General features: G+C 46.7%; 1 protein-coding gene across 2 annotated transcripts in view; it reads right to left on the reverse strand.

Annotated features, from left to right (window-relative positions):
- Positions 1–10,339: 10,339 nt before the first annotated feature.
- Positions 10,340–19,989, reverse strand: part of cope (COPI coat complex subunit epsilon) — a 28,777-nt gene continuing 19,127 nt past the window's right edge. For both annotated transcript variants that reach the window (XM_038777472.1, XM_038777473.1), the window contains exons 6-10: positions 19,495–19,576; positions 17,914–18,069; positions 14,402–14,470; positions 13,469–13,543; positions 10,340–10,653 (exon numbers count right to left, since the gene is read on the reverse strand). In XM_038777472.1, coding sequence (XP_038633400.1) covers positions 10,606–10,653; positions 13,469–13,543; positions 14,402–14,470; positions 17,914–18,069; positions 19,495–19,576 — 430 coding nt within the window. In that variant the 3' untranslated portion in view covers positions 10,340–10,605. The remainder of the gene's footprint in view (positions 10,654–13,468; positions 13,544–14,401; positions 14,471–17,913; positions 18,070–19,494; positions 19,577–19,989) is intronic.

Consider the following 19,989-nt stretch of genomic DNA (forward strand, 5'->3'; position numbering starts at 1 on the left):
GAAGCAACTGCTCAGCTGGGGAAGGAAGAAAATTAGCAGGCAGAAATGACTGATTAAAAAGCTCCGCAGAATAATTTGTATGAGACAATTTGATTAATCACAATTGATGGGGAAATTTACCAAATGAGCAATGGCAGTTCCCATGGGTATCACATGTTTCACATCTCTTGGGTCTACCTGTAATCTGTTTACACCATACTTTGATACTAATCAGCAAAGAGGTGAGTTAAATGGTGCAGTGGATGCCTTTGTGGTTTTGTTTCAATGTTGCTGAAGGCAATATGGATGCTAATGAGATTAATTATTCAAGTGTTTAGAGAAATTAAGTCACCCCATGCAGGAAAACTCTGCTCTACAGTAATGTTCTACTTTAAATTGAGAATAACGTTAAATTTAATTGAGAGTAGCATTAAATCAAACTTCCTCCGACAGCTCAACTGGTGGAGGCAGTTCATGCAGAGCCGAAAGGTTCCATCCATAGTCTCTGCTGACTTGGATGACCTGAGCTGAGGATGCAACGTCTCTTTTCAGTACCCACAAGCTCAAGAATCCTACTTGACGGGAGGCAACTTTGACTGTTGTGCAATACTGTAAGATGGGTGATAATGGGTGGGATTTAGTGGGCCTGTTAGCCACAGGTGCAATCAATGTCAACTGCCCGCATTCGCAAAGTGAAGGAGAGGGCTGATAACTCATGGTTCTAGGATAAACTCTTGGGTGCATGGGATTGAGAGGGACTGTGTCTGCATAAGTGCCGGACCCCAGCGCCTGCCATTATGGATCATTAGCCCTCAAGGCGGTTAGAACTGTCCAGTTGACTCCTCCCATGAGGGATGGGTGACCATTGGAACCGCCTATCAAAACCCCCAGTGATGGAGATTTTAAGGGAGGGACAACCAGAGAGGGGGTCAGAGGCGCCTCTAAAGGGGTGAGGTCATTTTTTTTTTTTTTTTTTTTTTTTTTTAAATTTAGATTACCCAATTATTTTTTCCAATTAAGGGGCAATTTAGTGTGGCCAATCCACCTACTCTGCACATTTTTTTTTTTTTGGGTTGTGGGGGCGAAACCCACGCAGACACGGGGAGAATGTGCAAACTCCACACAGACAGTGACCCAGGGCCGGGATTCGAACCTGGGACCTCAGCGCCGTGAGGCGGTTGTGCTAACCACTAGGCCACCGTGCTGCCCTAGGGGTGAGGTCATTGACCGGGGCCAGTCAAGTGATGGAGATGGAGTGGCGCTGAGATAAATCAGCGGTAGCCGCTGAATAATGTGTAGGACTGGCTGCTTCCAGGACCTGGAGAGCAATGGGTGAGGGCAGGTGCTGTAGTTAAGCAGTTGCAACACCAATCTGGCTGTCTCTCTCTCTCTCTTTCTCTTTCTCCTTCTCTCTCTCATCCCTCGTAGCTTACTGATCAAGATCAGTATAGAGCCAATGGAGCGGCTGCACCCAGGGAACACCCTGTGCCAGGAGAGCCGGGGGGGGGTCACAGGGCAAGCTCAAGACCCAGAGGCAGCAGCAGCCATAGGAGGCACAATGGCGAAGGAGACTGAGGGTGGACAGGATCTGTGTGTCCTTCGTGGAGCTGTTGGACAATGTGCGTCACGGGAGACTCTTCCTCACCAGGGAGACAGTGTAGTGCCTGTGCCACATTCTGTCCAACTCATGCCACGTGGAGGCACCCAATCTGTGTCCGTGAAGGTCACGGCAGCCCTCAACTTCAACACCATGAGTTCATTCCAGGGCTCTACTGGTGACCGGTCTGGTATTCCGCAGTCATCTGCCCATAAATCTATCCGAGCGCCTTCGACTTCATCTATTTCAACAAGGACCAGGGCCAGCAAGGTGAGAGGGGTCTGGGATTCATCACTATAACTGGTCTGCCACAGGGTCTGGGGGCAATCAACTGCATTCATGTCACTCTACGCCCCACGTGGCATCAAGGAATCCTGTTCATCAACAGGAAAGGGTTCTACTCCTTAAATGTCCAGCTGGTGTGTGACTACTAGCTGGTTCATGCACATGTGTGCATGTTTTCCAGGGAGCATGCCTAATCACAAAATCCTTGGGCAATCGCAAATCCCTGGAATATTTGAAGGTTAGCCAAGGCTGCAGGAATGGCTTTTGGGGACAAAGTATACCTGCCGAGGTCTTGGCTGATGACGCCAGTGTGGAGGCCTGAGATGAAGTAGAGTCCCGCTACAATGAGGATACCAAGCCACCTGGTCTGTGATTGAACAGCACATTGGGCTCCTTAAGATGTGCTTCTACTATGTCAACAGATCCAGTGGGCCCTACAGTACAGTCCCCAGAGGGTCTCCCACACAGGTGCGATGTTCTGTGTCTCACATAACTTTGCATAGCAGCAGGACAACCACCTTATTGATCAAGACCTAGAGGAGCAGAACATCTCCTCGGATGAGGTGGAAGATCAGGAGGGAGTGGAGAAAGAGGCCAGACAGGAGGATGGAGTCTAGACAGGGGTGAGGGTTTGCATAGGAAAAGGACCAGGGATGCTCTCATCGTTTCCCGCTTCACACAAAAGGAACACCATGTTGTCCGCAAGCCCCCCAAGACCGCTAAACCCGTCGTGACCATGGAAGGAGGGCCGCAGTATTTCTTAGTCACAGCGTGCGGGGCGTGGGGAACCCTTCTGCCTGACCATCAGAAAATGCAGGAGGGTGATGATGACTCGCCGTGAGGAAAGATCTGCGATACTCTTCAGCTATTGCTTATGTCTGACTCTCGGCTGTCTGTTGACAGCACGTTGACACCCCGGCTCATGTGCGAGTGTGGTTCAGCCCTCGATCCCTTTGTCACATAGCACTAGAGGGGTATTAGGGACTAGGGTCTAGGGCTCACTGCCTAATGACCATGTCCTTTCAGGAATGATGTCATTTTGACTTTGAGTAGGCCTATACATTTGCCTGACTTTGAGGGCCTGTGAGAAGAGCTGTGTCCGGATGAGGTTAAGTGCTATCCAGCGGGAGGAGGGTTAATGACAGTGAAGACAAGAGTTTTTAATGTGGTAACATGTGCAATCGTGACATTTGATCAATATCCCCAGCTATCTGTTCCTAACTTCACCCCTGCCCACTCTGTGCCCCTACAACTCTCCTACTACATCAGGATGTACCTCAGAAGTGGAGGTGGCCTGCTGCCTACTGTGCTCTGTTTCCTGAGATGCCCTTGGCGGGCATCCTCTCGAGCTCTGGGACCTGGCCAGCCCTGGCCTTCTCTCAGGTTGTACTGCTTTGCCGCATCATCCTGTTCAGCCCACTGCCCCTGAGATGCACCGGTATCAGCAAGGGGAGATTTGGAAGGACTGTCACTCCTAGGCTCTCCTGTGTGGAAGGCCCGGGAGGTGCTCCAGTGGTCCTCCTCCCTCCAGGTGCTCATTGGGCCCTGGGTTACTCCATGGGACAGGAGGCAGTTGAACTCCAGAAACCTCAACATCATCCACATTGCTGCCAGTCCTGGAGGCCCACTGTAATAACTGCGAGGAACAGATGACCAACGAGGCAAGTAAACATACAGGAGGTTTATTTGGAAACAATCTATCACATACTTAGGACAGCAATAAGAAAGCATGTTAACTCAATAGCTCCCGGACTTTCACTGTCAACTCCAAATGTCAAACAATTGCCTCTCCGTGTTTGGCCCAATTGGTCGTATGACCTCCAGTAACTCTGCCCCCCACAAAGGGGCATGCCAACCATTGTCTGGACCATGGTGTTGAATCCCTCAGCCATGGTCCTTTGGGACTGAGCTATGCCTCAGAGTTTAGAGGTCATGGATCTGACTGATGTCTTGCCGCAGGCTTTCCATTGCGGCTGCCACCCTTGCAGTGTTGCCTTGAGTGCCACGCATCGCTGGCAACCTCTCCTGCAACAGGAGGCTCTGGGACTCCTCCATCAGGCCTTGCAGCCAGAGGAATGTCACTGACAACCATTCCTGGTATTCCTGGCTCTGCCTTTGCATCTCTAGCAGCTGAGGGACAAACGTGTCCAGATGCACGGCACCTGACTGGGGCACAGCTGTGTATTGGGATCCAGCAGACCTCTGATTGTCCAATCCCTGGGACATTCCTGCCTCCATCTGATTTACATCAGAATCAGTGTGGTGCTCACTAGAAAGTGACCCAGAAGCCTGCCTGCTAACTTTGCCCACCGAGACATGTGTCTCTGCAATGGTGGATGGTGATAGCTGTGATGTTTCATCTGTGTCCTCCTCCGAGATCTCCTCCGAGGTGCTTTTGAGGATGGGTGGTAGGGCACTGCTGGTTGTCAGGCTCTTTGGTTGTTCCTTGCAAGGCAAGGGACATGGTTTTAGTACATGGCCTGGTCGAATGGTGTCCGGATTCTCTCTCCAGTTGAAGGTTATCTTCTTCTGCAAGGTCTCAGAAGGGGATAGTGTGAGCTGGACACCGAACAGGTCAGAGGTCGATGACAACTGGCATGTGTGGGCATTGCATCTAAGCAGGAAGGGGTTCTAATGAGGAGTGCCAGGGGTGGGGTTTGAGGAGGAGGCTGGCAGGTCTGGTGCTGGGAATCTGCAAGACGGCATTTTTTGGTTTCCAGGTGATATTCCGGGGATGACGGAAGAGTGAGTGTCAAGTGGAGATGGGGAGCACTTACCCTTACTGATCATATAAGATCATTCACCTTCTTCCAACACAAACTCCCACCCTCTTCGTCAGGCTCCTAGCATTGACCTGCTCCCAGGCAGGATTCTTTATCTCAGATCATAGAATTTACAGTGCAGAAGGAGGCCATTCGGCCCATCGTGACTGCACCAGCTCTTGGAAAGAGCATCCTACCCAATCCCACACCTCCACCCTATCCCCATTACCCAGTGACCCCACCCAACAATAAGACCAATTTTTTTGGACACTAAGGGCAATTTACCATGGCCAATCCACCTAACCCACACATCTTTGGACTTGTGGGAGGAAACCGGAGCACCCGGAGGAAACCCACGCACACATGGGGAGAACGTGCAGAATCTGCGCAGACAGTGACCCAAGCCGAGAATCGAACCTGGGACCCTGGAGCTGTGAAGCAATTGTGCGAACCACAATGCTACCGTGCTGCCCGTAAATCTTGCTGGGGGATTCCTGCCAGTCTGAGTGTAGATAATTGCCCTCGCTTCTCCTCCATGGCATCCAACATGCTTGTGAGGCCCCCACCCACCCTGGTGAATTGTGGAGCCATTCTCCTGTCTTGTCTGTGAGCAACTGGTGTAGAGCGTTACAGTGCAGCTTCATTGAAATGCTCAGATGACCCCCAGGGTGGGCAAATCAGATACTTTTGTGCTTTAGGCATGGCGTTTTGTACTAGGGGGAAAAGAAAAATTTCAAAGTGGCAAAAGATTGCAATCTGGATCACGTTGTCGGGGTCACGCCGACTTTGTCACCGAAAATAACAATTTGGGGGGAAAATTCTGCCCATAGATTTAGCAGCCCACTTTATGTCTCACCGGATTTAAGATTTTCATTGCTTTCACATGAAGTCAAAATTGCCCCACCAGTATGTAAACTGGGGATGTCAGAAGAAGACATGGTCATTGTTAACTACAATGCTCTCCCACAGTGAAAACAGTGAAAATGCCCATAGACTCGTACTCGAAGCACAGTCACATGTGCGAAGGGTAACTAACACATGCGGAACTGTTCTCTAGATTTTTTTCCGGAGAACATTAAAAAAAGGTTTAGATGTTGACTCCACCGACCCAGTTCTGTGCAGAAAATTACCATTCTTTGGGAGGCTGTGATAGTCACAATGATGGATTCAGATCTGATGCAGGGTGTTTTCACAAGACAAGGAGGGAAGAGGAGGGTCACAACAAGCAGACTATTATGTTGCCCCTGAAGAGCCATATGGATTTGAAACATTAATTCTGTTTCTCTGTCCAGACACAACCAGCCGAATATTTCCAGCATTTTCTCTATTTCAGATTTCTGGCATCCCCAATATTTTGCTTTCATTATTACGTTGCCCATCTGGGGATAGACAACAATACAGCACAGGAACAACCCCTTCGGCCCTCCAAGCCTGTGCCCGTCATAGAACATAGAACAGTACAGCACAGAACAGGCCCTTCGGCCCTCAATGTTGTGCCGAGCCATGATCACCCTACTCAAACCCACGTATCCACCCTATACCCATAACCCAACAACCCCCCCCCCCCCCCCCCCCCCCTGAACCTTACTTTTATTAGGACACTACGGGCAATTTAGCATGGCCAATCCACCTAACCCGCACATCTTTGGACTGTGGGAGGAAACCGGAGCACCCGGAGGAAACCCACGCACACAGGGGGAGGACGTGCAGACTCCACACATGGTACTACCCTTTGACCAAAACCCTCACCACTTACTAGTGGCGTATCCCTCTATTCCCATTCTATCCATATATTTGCCAAGATGCCTTTTGAACGACATTAATGTATCTGCTTCCACAACCTCCCCTGGCAACGCATTCCAGGCTCTCACCACCCTCTGCGTCAAAATCCTACCTCGCTCATCTCCTCTAAACTTTGTCCCATGGACCTTAAACCTATGCCCCCTGAGGACTGACCCCTCCACTCTGGGAAAGAGTGCCTGCCCATCCACTCTTTCCATGCCCCTCATAATCTTGTAGACCTCTATCAGGTCACCCCTCAACCTATGTCGTTCTAATAATAATAATAGTAATAATAATAATAGCTTATTGTAGGCTTCAATGAAGTTACTGTGAAACTCCCCTAGTCTCCACATTCCGGCGCCTGTTCAGGGAAGCCGATACGGGAATTGAACCCGCACTGCCGGTCCTGTTCTGCATTACAAGCCAGCTGTTTAACCCACTGTGCTAAACCAGCCCCTAATGAAAACAGTCTGAGTCTATTCAGCCTCTCCGCATAGCTAACACTCCTCAGACCAGGCAACATCCTGGTAAACCTCCTCTGCACGCTCTCCAAAGCCTCCACATCCTTCTGGTAGTGCGGCGGCCAGAATTGTGCGCAAGATTCCAAGTGCGGCCTTACCAAGGTTCTATACAACTATAATAATATTCATCTTTATTATTGTTACAAGTTGGCTTACATTAACACCGCAACTAAATTACTGTGAAAATTCCCTAGTCGCCACACTCTTGGCGCCTGTTCGGGTACATAGTGGGAGAATTCAGAATGTCCAATTCACCTAACAAGCACGTCTTTCGGGACTTGCGGGTGGAAACCGGAGCACCTTGAGCAAACCCACTCAGACACGGGAAGGCTCCGCACAGACAGTGGCCCAAGCAGGAATCAAACTCGGGACCCTGGCGCTGTGAAGCAATAGTGCTAACCACTATGCTACCGTGCCTCTCTGTTTGCTTTACGATCATTGTCAAACTTGGGTTGATCAATTAAAATTGGCAATCCTCTTGATCAATTTAGTGTCTGACAGGTGATTAATATTTTCTATTATTTGGCACCATCAGCATGTACGGGTACTGTTTAAGCTTAATAAATACCATACTGATCATTGCCCTTCCTTCATGACCTGTCTGACTGTGTCAAAGTGATTGTAGGCTCGAGCTCCAAATTGCTGGCATAATTAAATCAGCCATGATTTAACAGAATGGAAGTTTGCCCTGAATGGCCTTTTTTCCTGGTCGCCATGTTGCTGCTACACAATTGTCAGGATTTAACTTTATAAAAAACCTTCACTGGGTTTTCCCAGTTCCTCTTTTCTCGGCTGTAAAACCCAAAAGTCTTTCTTCATAACTCAACTCCTCTGACACAGGACCAGCTCCCCAATGTGGCTTTATACCATTTTATTCTCACTGGCCAAAGTCACAAGAAAGATTCATGGATAGCATAGGTGTTTTGTTAACTGATGAACACTTAACTCAGGATTACTGCGCATAGGTGTACAGAATAAAGCATTGATTTACATTACATCTTGGTTTCTTTTGTGTTATGCCTTCAGGCAGTGTGGCATTTTGTTAAAGGTGCACAAAACTAATGTGGAAGTTCAAGAATATCAATACCAAATTTACCATTTAAAATCAAATACTACTCCAGGCATTTGAGAGGTGAAGCGAGGGTTCTAACACAAATAGGTGCAAGTGAATATAGATTTTAATTCAGTATGCAACAAATGGGGATCTAATGCATGGAAGTAATCTGAATTTAGGGTGAACACAATCCAGTGCACCGATAGGAGAATGGAAAATCTGTTTTTACAGGATGAGGAATTTATTAAAAGCTAAATTATATTGCTCCCCCTCTTTTTCTTTGTCTCCCATGCACATGTGAGAGAGCAAGCAATGAACCTGAAATGAAAGTTACCAGTCCCTTTGCGAGAGCGAGCTGACAAGTGGTGATTTAACCTGAGGATCACCACACCTCAGGTGAGGGACAAGGTTGAGAATGTGGGGGGCCCTCATGGTAACCTCAGCCGGTATGGGATTTGAACCAGCGCTGTTGGCATCGCTCTGCTTCAGGAACCAACCGTCCAGCTAACCAACCTCCCTACTACGGTCTCTGACAGCCACTCAGACATGTTCAAAGCTCACTCAACACAATACCCGACGTCAGATCTTTTTAATTTTATAAATTTAGTGTACCCAATTATTTTTTCCAATTAAGGGGCAATTTAACGTGGCCAATCCACCTAACCAGCACATCTTTGGGTTGTGGGGGCGAATCCCACCCAAACACGGGGAGAATGTGCAAACTCCTCACAGTGACCCAGGTCTGGGATTTGAACCCAGATCCTCAGCGCCGTAGGCAGCAATGCTAACCACTGTGCCACCGTGCTGCCCTCAACATCAGATCTTTGACTGGCAGAGAGAACAGACCCTATATTTTGTGTTATACTGAGGTTGTATTAAAGCAGCTGTTAATTCACACATCAATGAGGATAACTAATTGGGTGTGTAATACAGCACGAGGCAGCAGGAAAGCAGACTAACCATACTCAATCAAATGTAAAAACAAAATACCGTGGAAGTTGGAAGTCAAAAATAAAAACAAAAAAATGCTGGAAATACTAAACAAGTCTGACAGCATCAGTGGAGAGGGAAACAGGGTAAAGATCTGTGATCTTTTATAGTTTATGAGGCCTGTGTTCTCAGCACCTTTTACTGTGAAGCATGGATGACTCTCAGCTATCAAGAAAGGAGGCTCAACAACTTCCAGTCTGTTTGTTTGTGGCACATTCTGGGCATTTCAAGGGAGGACAAAATCATCAGTGCAGCAGTCTTCAAGGCAAATCTCTGAAATATGTTGGCAGCCTTCAAAAAGAAGCAACTTTGCTTGCTCAGGACATTGATTTCATAGAATCCTGACAGTGCAGGGGGAGACCATTCGGCCCAGAGCCTACACGACCCTCAGAAGATCACCCTACCTAGGCCTATTCCTTGCCCTCTCCCCATAACCCCACCTAATCGTTGGACACGAAGGGCCAATTCACCTCACCTGCACATGTTCACAAGATGGAAGGTAGACATTTACCGAAGGATTTTCTGTATGGCAAGGTAGTAGAACCTGACCAGCAGGACACCCAAAGCTTCAAGAATGCTTGCAAGTGTAACATGAAGGCGCTAAACATTGATTTTTGTACCGGAGACACAATGTCGCGATGAAAGAGAAATGGCATCACCTGTGGGCCAGCATGCGCTACCATGACAATAAGTGGATTGGCAACACCAAAAACCCATGACACCAGGTAACCACTTAATGGACGGCACGGCAGCACAGTTGCTTCACAGCGCCAGGGACCCCGGTTTGATTCCTGACTTGGGTCACTGTCTGCGCGGAGTGTGCACGTTCTCCCAGTGTCTGCGTGGGTTTGCTCCGGTTTCCTCCCACAAGTCCCGAAAGACGTGCTTGTTAGGTGAAGCATTCTGAATTCTCCCTCAGTGTACCCGAACAGGTGCTGGAGTGTGGCGACTGGGTAATTTTCTTCATTGCAGTGTCAATGTAAGCCTACTTGTGACAATAATAAAGATTATATGCAGCATTTGTGTAGAACTTGCTTCTCTGATTGCCTTCTACATCAGCAGAAAGTATACCACATGAAGCTACCTCTGTCCCCAACAGATATGATTTACTGCATCCCCATCATTTTAAGTATCACAGAATTGATTCGGATCAGGAGGCCATATGGCCCATCCTGGCTGCACAGACTCTTCAAATAAACATCGTGGCTTAGTCACATTCCCCTTTTTACCTATCAAGGCACCAGTAACACAGGAACTACAGTGCTTCGAACAACCAGGGCTGGGTTATAAACACTGCCTTGTCAGTGTGCTTCCTATCCTGTGAACAATCACAGCAAGGAACATAACAAGTTCCATAAACAGCATGATCTTAAAATTAACATAAGCATTGACATTTTTATTAGGAATGTGTAGAGATTTTTACAGATTTCACCAAGTTTGATGACTGTTATTCTCGAACAGAGCACAAGTAAAGGTTTTAGTATTTAACAAAGAATCTAAAGTGAGTGATAAGGTTTAAGTTATGGAGGCATTACTTTAAAAAATATTTTTCCACAATTCAGAAGCTTAACAGGTCCAAGGATGTAGATTGTGGGGATGATGTCTCCACCTTCACAGACACCAATTCCATTCTTCTCACGCACTGGGAGCATACTGCAGCACCAATCGATCAAACTCATTCTCCTGTGTGAACAGAAATACTTGATTGTCAGAATACTGAACATGTATGCGGGATAGCTGTGTTTCCGAGTGAGTTGCACCCTTAGCACACCACCAGTAAAAGAGACTGCAGCAGACACACTGATCAAAAGGTAATGTCAGGTCACTGTGCTTCTCATGGGCTCCTGTTGGAAAGACACCTCACCTTACAAACAAACTGATCCTGGCTGCGCTACAGCTGCCAGCACTTTTTGCTGTACTTCTTCCCCGAGTTGTCTGTCCAGGTTTGTGATATTGGGGTTGCATTTCAACTACAGAATCACAACGTACATGTACAGCACCTCAAAAATCCAGCATCCTTGAGGCCGCGTCTGTGCTGGATTCGGTCAGGCGTTTGGGTGGGCTCAATAGTCAATGGGGGAGCAGACTCGATGGGCCGAGTGGCCTAATTCTGCTCCTATGTCTTATGGTCTAAGGGTCACTCAAAGCGTGACAGAGCAACTCAAGAAGTGGAGAAGCTGACAACTCATCTGGAGCCCCACCATGCCAACGCAGCGCCCAGCTGAATTGTTCAGTAATTTCTTTTTTTAATTTGACTTACTGAAAACTGACACATGGAAGATTATAAAAACATCTGGTTTTGGAGAGCCAGGTGAGAGGTACTACACCTGTATAATCAATAATCACAGACAAGACATCCTGAAACAGCTGCTGGGGTATTTCTTTGGGATTGTCCTGGGTCTCACTCTCTATTTGAACACAGCATTACAACAATACTTTTCAATTCCATTCATTTAGTGCAACAAACAGCCCACCGGTATCATGGCGACACGGTGGTTAGCACTGCTGCCTCACAACACCAGGGACCCGGGTTCAATTCATGCCTCGGGTGACTGTGTGGAGTCTGCACATTCTCCCAGTGTCTGCGTGGGTTTGAAAAATGAAATTAAAATCGCTTATTGTCACGAGTAGGCTTCAAATGAAGGTACTGTGAAAAGCCCCTAGTCGCCACATTCCGGCGCCTGTTCGGGGAGGCTGTTACGGGAATCGAACCGTGCTGCTGGCCTGCTTTCAAAGCCAGCGATTTAGCCCAATGTGCTAAACAGCCCCTCCGGGTGCTCCGGTTTCCTCCCACAGTCCAAAGACGTGTAGGTTAGGTGGATTGGCCACGCTAAATTACCCCTTCATATCTAGGAATGTGCAGGTTAGGTTACGGCATGGGGGGGGGGGGGGGCGTGGAAGGTGGGTGTGAGTAGAGTGCTCATTCAAAGGGTCGGTGCAGACTCGATGGGCTGAATAGCCTCCTTCTGTACTTTACAAAAAACAATAGCTGATGGGCAAGGCAACAGTGAACGGCAATGTGAAAAATACTCTCCCCACTGCAAGGTTCTTCAATAAATAGATTGAATATTTAACCCTCATCACTAAAACTACCTCACTAAAAGCAGATTAGAGAGATAGGAGTTAAGTGCCGTTTGTGGGATCTTGCTGTGTAAAGATCAGCTGTTGTGTTTACTACAACAGTGACCACATTTCAGAAGGTATTCAATTGATTGAGATGCATTTTGGGGTGTCTGAAGGTGGGAAAGGAGCTGTGTAAATACAAATCTTGTTCTTTTTGGTTTAGTTATAAAGTACACTAATCTAGAACATACAGTGCAGGAGGCCATTCGCCCATCGAGTCTGCATCAACCCACTTAAGACCTCACTTCCACCCTATCCCCGTAGCCTAATTACCACTCCCACCCCTCCAACATTTTGCACACTAAGGGCAATTTAGCATGGCCAATCCACCTAACCTGCACGTCTCTGGACTGTGGGAGGAAACCGGAGGAAACCCACTCAGATATGGGGAGAACGTGCAGACAGTGACCCAGCAGGGAATCAAAACTGGGACCCTGGCCCTGTGAAGCCACAGTGCTATCCACTTGTGCTACCGTGCTGCCCAAATCTTCTTTGTGCTGGGAGATGGATAGGTTAGAAATGTGGCTACAGAGGAGAGTTCTAATACGCCAACTCGACAAGATTGATGGCACTGTCATGAAACACTACAAGCAGCGGCGCTGCTTTCACCCTCATGGCGAGAGGGAGCAGCAAATTGGAGGAAGCCAGTGACATTGACAAGGGTCTGAATTGCTACCTATTTAGCTGCAGCTATTCCATGTGGCTGAACAGTGAGCTGTCTAGTTCAACTCTGGAGTGCTTTTGCACAGAATTACATTGACTGAACAGCACAAAAACAGGCCATTTGGCCCGATTAGCCGAGACCAAATGTTTATGATACACCCTTAACCACATCTGTTGTCCATATTTTTTTTTGTTATACATTTAGAGCACCCAATTAATTTTTTCCAATTAATGGGCAATTTAGCATCGCCAATCCACTGACCCTGCACCTCTTTTGAGTTGTGGGAGCGAAACCCACGCAAACACGGGGAGAATGTGCAAACTCCACACAGACAGTGACCCAGAGCCGGGATCAAACCTGGGACCTCGACGCCATGAGGCATCAGTGCTAACCACTGTGCCACCGTGATGCCCCATCTGTGCCGATGTTGTCCATATTAAGTATTTATTAGCAAGGGCTTACTGGATAGTTATTAGGTACTGTACCTTCTGCTGGTTTTGGAATTTTCTACCAAGTAAAAAGACTTAAGACAATCACAACATAGTCCCCAAATTACCAGTCTTGCCAAGAGATAGTCTGAAAGACCAATGATTAAATACAAACCTTCAAACATTTATCCTACTGAAATGAACATTTCTTACTCAATGAAAAAAGCTGATTTTTTAATTTACAGACATTAGTACAGGTTGAGTTATTAGCTGCTTTACATACCTTGGCCAAATATTCTTTAACAAATGGGTGCCCTCGATGTCCATCCTTCAGCTGGGAGAGGTAGCGATTACTAACCTGTTTATGAAAAGGAAATGAGTGTTTTAAGTCTGACATGGCTTCGCCAGTGGTGGTGGTGTCTGGCATCACTACAGTTCCTATAGTTGGTAACACTCAGCTGGTTACAAACTAACATTCTACATTAAAGCAATATCCTTTCAACTCGCTGGTAGAATAGGTTTCTTACTAAAAGGTCTTCTCAGTTCTTTTTAATTTAATATACCCAATTCATTTTTTTTCAATTAAGGGGCAATCTAGTACGACCAATCCACCTACCCTGCACATCTTTGGGTTGTGGGGCAAAACCCACGCAGACACGGGGAGAATGTGCAAACTCCACACGGACAGTGACGTGGGGCCAGGATCGAATCTGGATCACAGCGCCATGAGGCAGCAATGCTAACCACTGTGCCACCCCACACGTGAGCTTTGTGTATTTACTCGGATGATTCCATAAAGTTAATTTTGTCTCTATATTCCCTCTATGAAGTGTGCCCAGAGAGAGATAGTAACTGTGACTTGTCATGGTCCCATCACAAGGAGCTGTTTTCCTTTCACAGCAGTTCATTGCTATGGAGGGTTTATGTGTGGCATAAACAAGGACGGTATAAGAGGTGGGACTTATTACTGGACCAGAATCTAGTCTATATGATGCACACACATAAAAGCACTTCTTTCTAACCAAAGGATGCAAAGATCAATTTAACGCCCTACAAGGTTGGCAGAGGTCAGCCAGAGAGGGATGATTCTAATGAGGCACTTCTTATCGGATTAGTTCAATTCAACACTGGATGGTGGATTTACTCACGCAAACACGGGGGAGTTAGAGTTCTTGTTTACAAGCACCATATTGACAAAACTTGGCACACGCCCTACCTCAGGAGCCTTGCCCAGGTGCTGTGAAAGTACAGCGAGGTTAATGAGAGTTTCTGGATGACTGCTGTCCTGTGGGAATCAAAGGAGAACAGGAGGGAGAGTGAGACTGGCTTACTACTCAATGTAGATTACAAACACACAACTCAAAAGTTTTATTGCCAATGGGAGTGCCTCACTGAAAAAATAAATGAAGTAATCAGAACAACAAGTGCTCAAATAATTGGAGCACTTAAATTCCTATTGAAGAATGGGAAATTGGGACCACAGAGCAACAATGCTGCTCTGGCACCAGTACAAAATGGATCTGTTGTATTTCTCACCACACCCTAGTCCAAGGTGGAAATTTGAAGTTTCAGCTTACTGTGCATGCATTATGGAATATAGGAAGGGATCAAACTACTTAAAGTAAATCTTCATATCTGTCTTAAGATGACAGTTTTTAAACTTCAGGCATCATGAAGCATTTGTTATTGAATGCTGTAGACTCCCTATAGTGCTGAAGGGGGCCATTCGGCCCATCGAGTCTGCACTCACCCTCCAAACACTACCTAGGTCCACTCACCTGCCCAGCCCCGATAACCTAACCGGCACACCTCTGGACACTAAGGAGCAATTTAGCATGGCCAATCCACCTAAATCTGCACATTTTGGGCTGTGCGAGCAAACCGGAGCAGCCGGAAGAAACCCACGCAGACACGGGGAGAACGTGCAGATTCCACAGTCACCCATGGCTGGAATTGAACCTGGGTCACTGGTGCTGTGTGAGGCAGCAGTGCTAACCGCTGTGACAGTGCCGCCCCTGTGCCACCCCAGAGAGTTTATCCAGTGTGTGGGAAAAGCCCACATTTGATTCCTGCCCTGTGCTAAGGTTGCCATTCCTGATACCAGTGTATATGTGGCAGGGATAGGGTTGACTGAGATATCCTGATGATGGAATGCTGCACAGCCTTTCATTGTCGAGGCTTATCTATCAAAAAAAGTTCCTACTCGAGGAGAAGGTGTGAGACCACCATCTCGGCAAGGTTCAAAGAGAGACAATCACAGAAAATCATGTCACTAAACTTCAAATGTTCAACTTTAAATGGTTGATGGATTTTTACAAGATCTATAGAAACCTCAGTGGTACAGACCAAATCCTAATTTGTTCTATTTTTGTCTACCCCCCACCTCCTCTTCTGGAAGAATAATCCCATGGATTTGGCTGCCCTTGGTACTAAACCAAGTAAGCCATGCTTCTGATGCGAACTTTGAATGCTGAACTTTCGCTGCGGTCTGGAACGAGATTAAGCCCAACTTGTGACAACAAAAGGAACACAGGACTGAGAATCAAGAGAAGATCATTCGGCCGTTTGAGCCTGCTCCACCATTTGGTGAGATCAAAAGTCACTTAGCTGTCGGTTCTTGATCGATTGATTTTGATTTAATTTCAGTCAGTAACTGAAAAAAAAGTTAGGTGGAGTTACTGGGATATGGTGGCGGTATGGGCTTAGGTAGGGTGCTCTTTCCAAGGGCCGGTGCAGACTTGATGGGCCGAATGGCCTCCTTCTGCACTGTAAATTCTGTGATTCCCTCAAATCAAGGTTGCACACCGGCCAGTGTGTAAAATCTGCACCCAACAGCCTTTATTAAGACTAAAACATTTTAATTGAAGACTAAGTCTGATTTAAGACTGAACACTGAAATCTCACATTCTGAATAGGGAGCAAACATCAGACTATCAGGGCCACTTCTCAACCAAGCTGCTTACCAGCAGGGGATTGGGAATTGCCTTCCAGCAACTCATACTTTCCCCATTTTCCTTTGTTGGAGCATTTTTCAACCAGAAGGTGGCACCAAAATTCTTTTTATACAGTATACGCACCATTAACATTACTTTGGCAGTTTAACTTATAAATATAAAAATCACTCATCTACAACTATCACGAGCAAAATAGCTGGACCTACACTTCACGTAACATTAAGCAACAGGTTGAAAGCAAATGGCGCATTGTAAATTCACACTGTAGCTTTGCAGTCATCGTTCTGTATTGTTCCCTGTCACACCATTTTAATTTACCTCTCTCCTCTACTTTGAAGGAATTAGTTGCTGCAAAGGTGGTGACTAGCCCTTAAACATTAGCCTTCATGGTGATGATCCTGGCCAGTTAACTAAAGAGATCGTCGCAGTTAAACCAGACTCTTAACTAACATTCATGTGGACTTTCCAGCAGGGACCACCAGAAAATAAGGGGCTGGATTCTTCATTTCAGCGGCGTCAGCGGGGCATGTGTGGTCTTTTACGACTGAAAAAATCAGTGTGAAACCCTCACCGATTCCGGCACCGGTGAGGGGCTAGCACCGACACCAACTGAAATTTCCACCTCCCCCGCCGAAAACGGCTGGAGAATGGCCGGGTCCCAGGCCGTGCAGGCGCACTTGCGACTTGCAGCGGTTGAGCCATACCACATGACGCCGCCCGTGCACGAACCAAAACCCTCCAGCCCATCCTCCACAAATCCCCCCAGCCCTAGCAGAAGCCCCACCGGCCAGCGGCAGGAATCCTGGCTGAGTGTGGCGGCACTGGACACGCGTGTCCTGCTCCGTCAGGAACTGGCCCATCGGGGCGGAGCATTGCGGGTGGGCCAGCTGATGACGCGCCACGCGTTGAAACAGCGCGCATCATGATGATGCCAGTGTGGAGGGGGCGGAGCATGGCGGACTGGAGTCAATCCATTCTCCACCCGATCACCAAATATAATTTTGGCGTCAAGCTACGGAGAATCCCACCCTCGAACTTTGGATAACGTTCTGCTCCCCGACTCAAATGGCCACGGTTCAACATTCTGCCTTGCGTGGAGATAAGCGAACTCAGTGCATGAAAGTGAGTTGAACCTTGACCCTACTGGTCTCCGCTGCTAAAAGACAACAACTCTCAACCTGCTCCTAAATCTAAATCTCACACCATGTGTATTCACACATTATGAAAGGCACTCCTCCTCTGAGGCCACGGTTGAGGCCACGGTTGAGATTATTATGTGCAGTTCAGGAAGGTGAAAAAAAATAAACTAAACCGTGGTGGAGAACAAATCATGATAGGGGGTAAATTATGAGGACATTAAGGCCACAGAGTGCATGGCACAAGTTCACCAGGGAGAGAAAAGGCTGTTAGAGGTTTAATAGACTTTTTCTTAAATCATGAAGGGTTTCAATCAGACTAACTGGGAAATATAATTTTCTTTGGTTGGGGAGCCGGCGAGCTGTCATGAATTTAAAATCGTCAGCAAGAGTTAGGAGAATTTTTAATGCAGTGAATGACTGGAACATGGAATGCTTTGCCAAAGGCAGTGGTTGTGATAGAGACATGATTTTTTTATGGGAAGATTGGCTAAATATTTGAAGCAAAGGAAGATACAAACCAATGGGTAGTGGGACAGCAAACAGCTGCTATAATAAAACAGTCCGAATGGCCTCTTTTCTATTGTTTCTTCCCCAGTCTGCATGGGATCGCATTCTAATAACCCTCTTACACCAACCTTGTCTAGCGCCTCCTGTAGAACTCCTTCTGCATCATCCCACTTGCCCTGTGCCATCTGACAGGCAGCCTGACCATTCAGAAGCAGCAAGGTTGCCGTGTACTTATCTGCCATTTCCTGGAAGATGTAATAGGCGTCCTGCAGCTTGTCCCCTCCCTGTGGAGAGTAAATAATAAAACAGTTTCGCCAGAGGATGGGCAACCGTGCAGCACAGGATGACTGTAGAGAACATGCACACAAGTTCCAATATCTTTGAACAACTGGTTTCAATCCACGATTGATTCAACCAATCAATTAGTTACAATGTTACAATATAACAGCTTAATTTACATAGCGCCTTTAATGTTGAAATAATCGTAAAGCACTCCAGAATCAATAAAAACATGACAAGCTAAAGGAGAGCTTAGGAGTGGTAACCAATCAAAAGTTATATTAAATATATTGGTTTTCAGGACAAAAAAGGCGAGGTAGCGATTTAGGGAGCGAATTCCAGAATGTGGGCCCGAAACAGCTGAAGATGCGGCAGTCAAGTGGAGGCAAAGGAGAGGGTGGCACTGCATCAACAGCCATAGTCAGAGAAAGTGTGTTTAGGGCTGGAAGGGGCCATTGGACTGAAGGATTTTCGAGACCATGAAGGGATTTAAACACAAAAGATGAGAATTTTATATTGGAAGCATTGGGGAAACTGGTAACCAATGTAGCCTGTAAATGTGGGGCAGGTTGCAAACATTACAACCAAGTATTGAGGCTTTGGAAAGGGCAAGGTTTTATCACCAGTTAGCCACGTTCCAGTTACTGCCAGATGTCCATACAATTCCCCGAAATAAAACTGCAGATGGCAAGGTCGTTTTCCATGAGTGAATAAATATTCTGGGGGGAGATACAGTGACTGATTTGGTGGCAGATTCCAAACAAGTAGTGAAAAGGGAAGGGGGTTGTTGAGCATCGTCACCCCCCCCCCCCCCCCCCCCAATGGGCAGGTTAGGCAGGAGGCTGGTGAGAAGGAGGATGGGGGATGTTCCTGTTTGTTTGGAGGCAACAATGAGTGTCTCAAAGGGTAATTCAAGAAATGCCAAGTGAGGCACAAATGCCAGCAGTGGGTGTCTCAAACATGAAACACAGCAGGAAAGTAGAAAGTGGTGGTGTAATGATGGGTTGAGGTGTAAATTAGGATGGGCAAAGTACACAAGAGGAAATAAATAAAAGCCATTTTGACTGGGCATCAGGAAGAGGAGGTTGTAACATCCTGTTGGAATGATAATGAAAATAGAAATAATTGGGGTTACAAAAGATTGGAAACTATTACATGTTTAAACAGAAGGCCGTCCCTTATTTCAGACGCCATTAGGTTAGATAGACTTCCCACTTGAAAATGTACTGCTTGCTCAACTTGTACCTTTGGCAGTGTTCTAGCTTTGTTCTCAATTACCATTCGGTGCCAACTCCTGTAAAGGCACCTTGTGGCTTTTTGTCTTTGGAAAGGTGCTGCTTAAATGTATCAGATTACCTTCTTCCTATCCCTTTTCATACCGATAAGTTTACCTGGACTCAATGGACTCGGTATATTTGTAGGACACTCACCATGGCCAGATTCACCCAGGCTGTCGATAGCTGTGTCAGGGTAGCATCCTCATCTTGCTCGTGCATCTTCTTCAGCTCCTTTCTGAATTAAATGCACTCAGTCAAAAATTACTCAAAGTGACCAGAGCACTCCAAACAATTGTCTAAAAAAGATAGTACTCAGGCAACCAGACAATCTGGGACCTTCCTGGCCTGCAAGTATTAACTAGTCGCTGGATAAGTCAGCTTTCCAATTAGGGGGACCACTAACAGATTGGTTTAGCTGATAACACACTTCCACAGGGTTTAAATTTGGAAAACAGTAACAGAATAATTGCCTGAAATGTTCCAACTGCACAGAGCATACCACCACAACAAGCAGCTTCAAATATCTTTCTGATTAAAACACAAATTTCACTACAATAATCGCTAATTGCAATGTCTATACTGAGTGGAGGAATCATTTATTTCAATTTAATTTTTTGCTTATGGATGCTTCACTCCCCAGTGACCACT

The sequence above is a fragment of the Scyliorhinus canicula genome, chromosome 18 (genome assembly GCF_902713615.1).
Source record: "Scyliorhinus canicula chromosome 18, sScyCan1.1, whole genome shotgun sequence".
In the NCBI taxonomy this organism is placed as follows: domain Eukaryota; kingdom Metazoa; phylum Chordata; class Chondrichthyes; order Carcharhiniformes; family Scyliorhinidae; genus Scyliorhinus; species Scyliorhinus canicula.